The following is a 12,043-nucleotide window of genomic DNA, read 5'->3' on the forward strand; positions in this document are numbered from 1 at the left end:
TTTTTAACTTGCTTTTTTTTGTATTTTTATAGTATAAAAATATACATTATATATTATGTATCGCATTTCTTATAATTAAATTATTTGCCATTATTTTAATTATTAGCATTGTTTTTGTTTTCGTTAGTTGCATGCACGTATTGGAAAATAATAGATAGTATGTAAAAAATAATAATAATAAAATAAAAATTCCAATAAATATATATATTACAAATTATTTTAACTCTTTTAAAAGAGAAGTTATGTTACACATTTTCTTTGCATATTTTTTACCATTTAAAAGACATTATAATCGAAAAGCTTAAATACTTTTATTAAATATATAATTAAAATACCGAAAGTGCTGTTAAATGTTAATGCAAAGATCCATAATGATATGCCTATTTGCATTATTCGTGAATTATATTTGCAACTATTAGTTTATTTTTTGTTTATTATTATTATTTCATTTTGTGTGCACACCCTTTCCATTTTTTATTAATTAAAAATAATGCATATTTAAGGCTCTTTCTTAAATATTTATATATTTGATGAATTTACTTCGAATAATTTGTATCTTCATATGTACTGTTCATTGCGTTTTACCCATATTTGTAGCATTACCACACATAAATTTTTAACGCAATATATAGTTGTCTATATTTGTATTTTGATTTGATTTGTTATTTTTTTTAGGACTCTCTATATTTTCTATTTTGTCTTTAACGCATATAGTTACTACTTTGTTCTAATGTTTATTCCTTAATTCGCTTTTTTTCGCGTCTTTATTGTATCGTTCCTCCTTTTCCTTTTTGGAGTATTGATTTTAAAATGTTGGATACTGCAAAATGGAAAAATGAATGGAACGCTGAGCTTCGCTCAATTCCCCACGTTGAAACAGTTAATGAATATGATTTCGAGCTAACAGAAAATATTTTTCTTATTTGGAGGGTTAGACTTATAAAATAGCGGATACTATTCAATTTGTTTTTTACCTTTTTTTATGCTCGCATATTTTATATGCATTGCGATCGAGTTTCATGAAGTTCTTTTGATCTTATTCTTTATCATTGTTTTTAATTATTTTATTTGTTTACAGTTTTTAAAACTCTACCATTCTGCTATCCCACAAGTGAGAAGTCTCATAGATTTTATAGCAAGTATAAAGAAAAAATAATTAACGTAAAACATAAAAATATGGGTAAAAGCTCCCATAACACCTTATATTTAGGCATAAACATGATGAAATTGTTTCAGTTGTTTACCTGATGATGCGCTCGAGGTGAAACTCTAGCCAATCATATAATATTTTGTTATTTATCTTTTAATGCTTTATTTTATTTCATGATTTATTTTTTCAAAGCTAAGAATCCCGAAATGTTACAATGGGGAAATCACATAGATAGTGCTATTCAAAGGGGAGTAGTTAAAGGACAACACTTATTTAATGCTTTAGTTTCAAGCGGAAAAAAAATTCAATCGAGATATTCAAAAAAAAAGTTATCTGATACTTTGCAATATTATCACATTAAGAATTATATAATTTTAGAAAAAATAAATACAGGTTCAGTTGGGCAAGTGCACTTAGCATTAGATAAGAATACAGGTTATTTTTATAGTTTTTTGTCTTTTTGTGCATGCACTTGATTTTTAATTATATGATTTGTGTGTATAATGATACAAATATTTCAAAAGAGAAAAATAACATTCATTGAACTATTTTCACCATTATATTTATATACAAAAGGTTTGAAAATATATTTACATGTGCCTATAATTATACATTTTTGTTATATCCAGATATGTTCGTCGCAGCCAAAGCAATAGATAAATCCACGGTTCAAGGTGATGAAGGATTGTTTCAAAAATTAAAGGATGAAATAATTGTTTCATGCAGAATGAATCATCCTTGTGTTGTAAAAACTATAAACATTCTTGAAACTCGGGATAAAATTATACAGATCATGGAGTACTGCGATGGAGGAGATTTAATATCATACGTCAGAAATGTAATGCTGCAAAAATTGAAAATGTGCACATATACCTACCTTTGTATGCATATATAATATGATTTCCATTATATATATGTATTTTTTTTTGATAGGTATTATACTTAGAAGAATTAAGTGCACAATATTTTTTTCGAAAAATTCTCGATGGACTTAAATATATGCACAGCAATAAAATAGCTCATCGAGACTTAAAACCCGAAAATATATTTCTTTGCAAAAAGGTATTGAATCAGAAGGAAAAGACATTAATTAGGATAGGAAAATTGCCATCTTGTTTTGAATATGAATTAAAAATAGGAGATTTCGGTGCATGTTGCTTTAATGATGCGTCAAATAAATTACATTACGATATTGTTGGTACGCTAAGTTATGCTGCACCTGAAGTATTAGGTTGTGATAAAAATAATGGATATGATAGTGAAAAAGCAGATATATGGAGTTTAGGTATAATATTGTATGCAATGTTATTTGGATTGTTACCATTTGATAATGAAGAAAAAGACATTAAAGAAGCACACAACGAAATTGTAAATAATAAAATAATTTTCCCCAAAAATAGGATTAATAGATGCTCAAATAATGTTAAAAATTTATTAATAGGTATGCTTAATATTAATCCTATAAATCGTTTATCTCTTGATCAAGTTATTAATGACCCATGGGTTGCTGATGTGGCTAAAAATAAATTAGAAATTTCTTATTTAAATAGAAAAATAAATGTTCCAATATCATCTACTGTTGGGAACCCAATTTATGTAAATAAAAACCCTTGGAATTTTAATATTTATAATAATGTAGCACTAATGAAAAATTCAAATAATACCAAAGAAAAAGTTCTTAATTTAAAAAATGATTACGAAAAAAAAAATCAGAACCAATTCATTGAAGATAATTCAACCGATATAGCATCACCACCATCAAATTCAACTCATACAACCTATTCATCTCGATATATAATCCCATCAAATACTCATTCAAGCAATGGTAATCTAATTAACTTTTATAATATTTATGAAAAAGGATCAACCGCATTAAATAAAGGTAACACTGATTTATACTTATGTGATAATAATGGGGTATTATATAATAAACTAAAAAATTATGATGATCAAAAGGCTAACAACATTACGAACTATTATACAGGATTAGTAAATACATATAAAAACAATACGGTAGATATAAATAATAGTAACAAGGGTAAAGAAGAATTGCCTAATAGTAATATAGTATCCCCTAAATTATCTGAACAAGCCAACATAAAAAATAAATATATTTATGAACAAATAAAATATTTTGAAAAAGACACAAAAAGAAATGAAAAAAAAATATATATATCTGAAAAATCTTTAAATGTGATTTATTATGACCAAAATAAATCAATTGAAAGTGTTTACCTAGATAATAAGCATCTTAATAAACATAATTATTATAACTCCAAGCTTTTGGAAAATAGAGAATATATTAATAATCATTATTTTCCCGAAAAATTAAATGATTCAAAAATTTTATCTGATAAAGAACATAATCTTTATTTGAATCAAAATGAATTTTACAAAAATAATAGATATGATGCAATGCCACAAGAAAATAAACATAATAACCTTAGTATCGATGTGCCAAATATTATTCGTCATGAAAAATATTATTTACTTAAAAATTCAGATGGGCGTATTATTGCACCATGTTATACACCTGGTAATCCCTTGAAAACTGAGGAAAATAAAAAATATAATATTTTCGGCCCTAAGAAAAACGTAAATGAATATGATGCATATAATAATGAAAATAATATATCTACTAATAGTAAGAATTGTTTACAAAATTATACCTATAATGCCCCAAATTGTATTAAAAAAGACGAAAATACAACTATTAACAAAAACAACAATATAGAAATGATAATCCCTCCAAATGATAAGGATAATTATAACAATAATGAATACAATTATTACTACTATGATAATAATGGGAAATATGTTAAGTGCTCAGTTAATTATCAAAATGACCCTAAATATATTTTATCTTCATCTTCATCTATTCTATCAAAAAACAAAATAAATACTTCTAACAATTATTATAATAATAATGATCCTCATTATTCAAATTATTGCGACTATAAAAGGTTGATTTCAGAGTATGCTTCCAAATCTAATGCTAGTTATAGTATCGATGAAATAAACATAAAAAATAACCAAAATCATAGAATTAGTAACCACTCCAACCTCGACCACAATTCATGGGGTTTAAACAACCAACCGGATAAACCTGATAAAAATAACGAAGTATATATTTGCATGACCGAACAAAATTCAAAAATTATCATCGATGATCAATATAAAGACAAAAAGGGAATATGCCAAATCAATAAATACGATGAGAAAGAAAAAAACGATATAAGAGATAAAATGAAAAATGATAATGAAAGCGAAAATAGAGAAATTAATGAAATAAATAAGCCTATTAATAAACAAAATCAAAACGATTACCAAAAACATTGCCTTAATTATACATCAAAACAATCTAATAAAATAAATAGTTATGACAATTCAAAATTATTTTCGGACAACAAAAATAATGTTGTAGATTATGCTATCAATTCCAATGATTCAAGAAATAACTGTTCTGATAATAATATTTATAATATGGAAAATAAAAAAGATATATACATATTTCGAAAGGAAAACAACATATGTAATAATATTAATAGCCAAAATATAAAATATGATTGCTATAAAAATGTGAACAAAACATCTAGCAACAATATTATGATTCCTTTAATAAATAAAAAAATTGAAACAAATAGAAAATCTGGCAGTTATTCTGAAAACCTTATAAATACTAATTTAAAACCTATAAATAGGCATACAAATTATTTAAATAACTTTTATGAAGAACAGGATACGCATACATCTGATAATGATAATGACGATAAAGAAAACGACTTTCAAATTACTAATATAAAAAACAACATTAATAAATATTCTAGTGATTTTAAAAATCGCCAAAACGATTACAATATAAAAAACGTGGGTTATTCATATTATAAAATTAAAAAAAATAAAAGTCACCCCATAAAAAATAGTCAATCTGGTTCATTGCCGTCATCGATATCTTCCACATCACTTACAGAATTGAGCAACGATTCACGTGCTGATTGCATTAATAATATTAGTTGTAAACAATTGCAAAGACAAAATCTGAAATTCGTAAATGCAAGCAAAGAAATCAAAACTGATAAATGCGGAGTTATTAATAAATACAATGAGAATGAGGGTAATAAAACCCAGCGAAACACAAACAATAACAGCGACAACAATACAGATATAAATAAGTTAAATATGTGTAGTACTTCTAATAATGTTATGCAGAGGAATGAATTGCTAGATGTAAATAAAATAAGTAAGAATTGTAAGATAAGTAATTTTGTAAAAAAAGAATTAAACGGAAGAAATAAAAAAACGGAACAATATAGTGAGATAGACAAATTAAGTAAAAATAAAAGCATATATATTGAGGGTGATAAAAAAAAAAATAAAACAAAAAAGAAAAGCATTGAAAATGCTGAGTGTATAAAGAACAAACAGCGAAACAATAGTAACATAGAATACTTTTTAAAATTAAAAAAAAATATATATTCAAAAGAAAATATATCCCAATTTATTTTCTTAAAATACTGCAATCACTATTATATGAGAAAACATAACATAAAAATTCATAAAATATTTTCAAATATCAAGAGCGAAGCAAAGAAAAATAACTCAGACACTTTAAAATATTTAAAAAAATGGGATTTATATTATCACAAAAGACGAAATCACAAGCATGATAAAAAAGGCAAAAAAAAAAAAGCAAAAAAACATAAGGGTGAAATAAAAGAATCAAAATGTGGAGATATCAATGTGCAGAACTCAGGTCGAGAACAAATACTGAAAAAAACAAACAAACCACAAAACACCGTAATAAATAGCAATACACTCAGTATGCACCTTTATATAAATAAGCAAAGCGAAGAAAATATACTCGAAAATAAAATAAATTTTAAGAATAATAATAAAAAGGAAGCACACAAGGATAATAATAATTGTGATATGGCAGACTCTTTTTTTACTTCAAATAAAATTGATTATAAAAAGTCTAAAATAAAGTCAATATATCACAATAGATGTAGTTACTCAGACTATGAATATTCGTATGATTTATGCAATTCAAAAATTAAAACAAATAATAATCCATATTCTTTGGAATCAAAAAACAATAATATTATTCAAAAAGAAGAAAAAATACGTTATTCTTATAACAATTTTAACAAAAGACACCAAAAGGAGCATAATAAAAAACACCATTTTGAGAATAGCATGAATAAAGAGAATACCCCATACAATTTTGAACATAATAAATACTTTCCTTTGGATAAACAAAATTTATTTAATGAAAATGTTCATCAAAATTTTTATCAAAATAACAAATTAATTGATTGCAAAAAAGAAACTTTCTCAAAAAACATATTAACGAATGAAACAATTTCATACATAAAAAGAAGCTGCAGTTTAATTGATTATAAAGATGTAAATATTGATGACACTTTTTTTCAAAAAAATTACACTAATAGAAAAGAAAATAAAAATAACAAAAAAAAAGATAAGCATGAATATAATTTTAACGTTAAATTGCCGAGTCCCACTAAAAAAATAAATATAATTACAAATAATAAGACAATTTTCAATAATAGTGATGATTTAAATGATAAAGAAATATATATGAATTATGTACCCAAAGAAAAAACTAATAAAATTCCCGAAATAAATTTAACAAATGATATACCAAATACGATACAAGCAAATAATAATATAGTATCAACTATGTGTATTGATAACAATTCGAGTACTGTACAAAATTATAGCCATGTATCAGATACATACAATAATCACGATGGAATTCTAAATTGTAGACACATAATAGAATTAAATGATAATAAATATGGCTTTGAAAATGGAAAAAAAATTTATATTTTAAAAAAAAATGAAACTCAAAATTATGCAGTAAATAAAATAAATAGAAATATAAATGTAGAAAATTATTTCGATTCAAATAATTTAATATTAAGTGAGCCTGTATTTGAAAAGGAATATGATTTATATCAATCACAAAAAATTACAATTCTAAAAGACGCTGTTATGAAAAATGAAAATGAAGTTGCAATTCCAACAAATTATAACACATCCCAAACAAACAATTATAAAAGTTTTATTGACCAATCAAATAATTATATTAAAAAACAATATAATTATAATTTGAATGAAATGGCTAACAATTTCCTTAAAAATCCTAATAATTATGAAAATGCTAAAAAAAATTATCTCAAGTTTAATGACTTATTAATTAATAAAAAAAATACACTATCAAAAGATAATTTCACTCTTGATCAATTTAATAAAACAAACAAATTTATTAAAGCCTGTAATTTAAACTCTGATTATTGTAGAAATTATGAAAAAAATAAGCATGATACCGAAAATACATTGCAACAAAATATGAAACAACATGAAGGTAAAATGGTACATCAAATAGATAAAGACAAAATTATAGACTCAGAAAAATCGAAAAATAATATTATTATGTATAATACATCAGCCATTGATCAATCTAATCATATGAAAAAGGATTTTTTGACTAAACAATTTAGTACAAATCGTAGTGTAAAAGTAGGGCATGCTATATGGAAACATAATTATGATTTTATTAAAGATTCTAGAGAATTTAGAGAGAATAATCATGCCGAAGATATAAAAGATTATCTTACTTTAAATAAAACTTTTGCTCAATATTTTTCAAAAACAAAAAAAAATAATAATGAAGAAAAAACTAATATTAACAAAAAAATATATCAAAATGACGGAAATGTGGCACAACCTATGCTAAAATGGATAAACATTTTCAGTCGAAACTCGCAAAAATATTGATTAGGATTAAAACTAAGGAAAAATTATATTCATACCTTTCTACGTGTATGTTAATAATATACAAGGAAAGACCCTTATATATTAATGCTATAATTTTATAATAACCATATATTTATATACGTTGATCCAAAGAAGTACATATGAAGAACAACTCGATGCTGTTTTTTACAGAGTAAAAAGATAAAGAAAAATATTTTAACCAAAATTAGCTATTTTTTTTTATTAATATGTCTACTTCATAATTTTTAGTAATTTATAATAATTGTATTTTTTTGTTTCTAATGATTTATGTCTTCTATGCATTATTTTCTTCCCCATGCATAGAAGGATTAAATAGAAAGGGAGAAGGGAAGCATTTAAATGGGTTCATGCATGCGCATATATATTATACATTTTTGTTTCGTTTTTATTTTTTTTTCGTATTTTTTTATTTTTTTTCGAACATTACATTGTGTAATTACTGATTAATGAATGTTTTACATAATGGATACGTTTGGATATTGGACAAGCATACCTTTTTGCCTCAAATAATATTTATATGTATACATGTAAATTATTATGAGGTACATATACAAACTATTTCCCATTATCTTTTCCTTGTCCATTAAAAAAGGTATACAATATAAATTGAAATGGAATTATGGAGATATACAAAGGAGTGATTATGTTTATAATGTCATTTTGTAAATAAAAGGAAATTGTGTGAAAAAATAAAAATAGCCTTACAAATATGCAGGTTGAATCATGTTTAACATTCTATATATGTTTTAATATTATGGGTATAAAGCCAATAATAACATAAAGAGAAATTTCAATTCACATCATCATATGCATTATATGTTATTATAAAATTAGTATATGCTATTTCTTAGGTTTTACATGTTTATTTATTTGCTGTTTTTAATATTTTTATGATTTTCTCTTTCCACAATTTATATTAAAGGAAATTTTATAAAAAAAATTAACTAGAGAAAGTGTGCTATTAATTTTTATAATATTTCTATTACACACATATACAAAAGGAAAAAAATGTGTACAAAATAACTTTACCCTTTTCTCTTTAATAACTAGCTTATATTATTTTAATTTTGGCAATATTTTACCATTTTTTTAATGAGCTATAATCAAGGCTTTTAATGTGTTATGAGTTATGCTTTCTTTATCAACCTTAATTATTATTGCTATTATATAATTAATCATTATTATTACCTTATATTTATTATATTATTATTTCTATTATCATCGCGTTATTAGACTTATGTCTCCTGCAAATGTAATTGCAAGCTTTGGGAAGTATAAAATTTAGTGCCTTATTCATATTTTTAATAACATACATATAATACATTTTTCATACCTCCATGCTCCAGCTATTGTTTATATTACATTTTTAATTCTATTTTTTTAATTTATAATCATAAAAATTACAATGCGAAAAAATATAAATTTGCTTGTAAGAGAAAATATATCACAAAGGAATACTTTTCCTAGAAATTGAAGAATATACTAAACACGCTTAAATTTATTTTGTTAATTTTTTAAAATAATCTCAAAAGAGGCTTTTGATTTGTTTTATTATATTTATTTATATATTTATTTATCATATATATATATTTATTATATATTGTATTCTTTGCAACCCCAAATAAAAAATAAACTATTCATATTGGATGTATACATGGTGATAAGATGAGCCCTTCCCAAAATATATATGAAAAATGTACAATTTTTATGATACTTAATTATATGCATACATTTGAAGATTATGTAAGGGTAAAATATGCAGAATGCACATTTATTATTGTTTTTCCCAAATAAGTATAAAATTACACCTCCTTTTTTTTAAATATTTTTATGCAAGTAAAAAGTTTGTGTTTTCGATTTAGGAGCATTTATATCTCTAAAGGAGAATTTTACCCCATAAGTATATTCATTAATTTTTAGTAATATTTTTTTCTCATCAATGCTCTACTTTTATTTTGGTAAAGAAGCTCGCATCTGCCTTTGCATTTGTACAAAGCTATAAAAAAAATAAAAAAAAACGAAAAAAAAGAAAACGAAGAAAAGAAACAAATTAATTTTCGTTTTTTCTCTTTAAACTACTTTTGAATTTTTTGATATGTTACTATTTAAAACTTCGCCAAATTAATCATTTTCCAATTTGCCGATTTTTAAGGAAAGCCTATTTTTTATAAAAAAATTCTATACAAATAAAAACTTGAAAAATGCCAGCTGATAATACTGGAAGCACGTCAAGCAATAGTCCGGTAATTTCGATAGGTAACATCCGAGGTTTGGGAGGATGTGACTATGGGCCATTTAGAATGTCTAACGAGTTTTTAGGATGGAAAAATAAAAAAACAAATAGCGTATATCAATACAAATGCAATGATATTAGTGAAGGCGAATGGATAAAACTAAGTTACAATAATAATAGATTACATTTAAAATTTAATGAATCTAAAGATAATTTGATTGTATTTTTTGATGGTTTTCCTGATCGAAATCTTTCAGAAATTACACAACATTTTCAGAAATATTTTAATATAAAACTAGGTACCAGAAAACTAGCTACAAAGGGATGGAATTGGGGAGAATTCAAGTTAGAAAATTCAAATTTAATTTTTGATATTGATAAAAAATACGCATTTAATATTAATACAAATAATATCAACCAACTAAATGTGCAAATAAAAACAGATATAGCCATAGAATTAAAAAATGATGAAAATAAACAAAATACAAATGAAGATGTACTTTCAGAAATTCGTTTTTATTATCCTCATGAAAATGATGAAAATCAAAATTTCCAAGATTTAAAAAATAATCTATTAGAAAAAGTTAATATAGGAGATTCAAAGAGTGAATGTATTGCATCATTATCTAATATACCATTATTAGTACCAAGAGGAAGATATGAAATTGAAATGTATTCAAAAACTTTTAAATTACATGGAAAGTCTTATGACTTTACTGTTCAATATTCAAATATTAATAAAATGTTATTAGTACCCAAAACTAATTCAAATCAATATATTTTAATATTTAGTTTAAATAATAAAATCAAACAAGGTCAAACTGAATATCCTTTTATTTTAATTCAATTAAGTAATGACGATGATATGGACTTAGATATTAATGCATCAGAAGAAGACATACAAAATTATAAATTAGAAAAAACATTAACAGGAAAAGCTTATGATGTTGTTACACGACTATTTACAGCTTTAGCTAAAAAAAATGCAATTATTCCAGGAGATTATAGAACAGCTAAAAATGAGCATGGCATTACATGCAGTTATAGAGCGGCTAGTGGGCAGTTATATCCTTTAAATAAATATTTCCTTTTTGTTGTCAAACCTGTTATTTTGATTTCTTTTGATGATATTGTTACTCTAAGCTTTCAAAGGACAGGAAATATAAATCAGCATCGTTTCTTTTCTCTAATTATTAAACATAAAAGAGGAATTAGTTATGAATATACAAATATCGATAAAAGCGAATATGCACCACTACTAGAATTCTTAAAAAGTAAAAATCTTAATATACAAGATGATGCAAATGTCTCTGAAAAAAAAACTGATTTCGATGACGATGATGATGATCTTTCTGAATCCGATGAAGAAGATTATGTAGCCGAAGAAGAAGATGAAGATGATGACAATGACGATGATGATGAATATGATGACGAGGATGACGACAAATGAAGGAGCAATGTCCTACATCAGGTTATATACACACATATATATTATTTGTGTCACTATTAAAATCGAGAGAAAGAAACACAAGATGTATCCAAATTTATATTCACTCCATTTTCACAGCCGAACATTACGGAAATCGACGGATTATAATCATATGCCCATCACTTAGCAAATATGTTCTTTCTTCGCAAGTATTATTTTTGGATTTATCTTAATATGATTATTATACATGGGCACTTTCTTTTTATTTATTGAATTTTTTAATTTTTACACATTTTCGCGAATTTTTAATAAATATGATGCTTTTTAAAAAAATAAATATAAATAAAAAGCTCAACTGCAATAACGAAAAAAATATAAAAAATGACAAAAAAAAGAATGTCAAATTATA

The 12,043-nt window shown here is 24.3% G+C and overlaps 2 protein-coding genes across 2 annotated transcripts; both read left to right on the top strand.

Annotated features, from left to right (window-relative positions):
• Window positions 1–810: 810 nt before the first annotated feature.
• Window positions 811–7,951, top strand: PBANKA_1305200 (serine/threonine protein kinase, putative; the record flags this gene model as incomplete). The annotated part of the gene is made up of 5 exons (XM_034566627.1): window positions 811–930; window positions 1,079–1,139; window positions 1,343–1,585; window positions 1,780–1,988; window positions 2,084–7,951. The coding sequence occupies 5 exons, from the start codon at window positions 811–813 to the stop codon at window positions 7,949–7,951; spliced, it is 6,501 nt and encodes a 2,166-aa protein (XP_034423205.1).
• Window positions 7,952–10,173: 2,222 nt separating this feature from the next.
• PBANKA_1305300 (FACT complex subunit SSRP1, putative) lies at window positions 10,174–11,655 on the top strand (the record flags this gene model as incomplete). Its single annotated transcript, XM_034566628.1, has 1 exon — window positions 10,174–11,655. One exon carries the CDS (start codon window positions 10,174–10,176, stop codon window positions 11,653–11,655), a length of 1,482 nt encoding a protein of 493 aa, XP_034423206.1.
• Between the last annotated feature and the right edge of the window lie 388 nt (window positions 11,656–12,043).

Source organism: Plasmodium berghei (genome assembly GCF_900002375.2).
Source record: "Plasmodium berghei ANKA genome assembly, chromosome: 13".
NCBI lineage: Eukaryota > Apicomplexa > Aconoidasida > Haemosporida > Plasmodiidae > Plasmodium > Plasmodium berghei.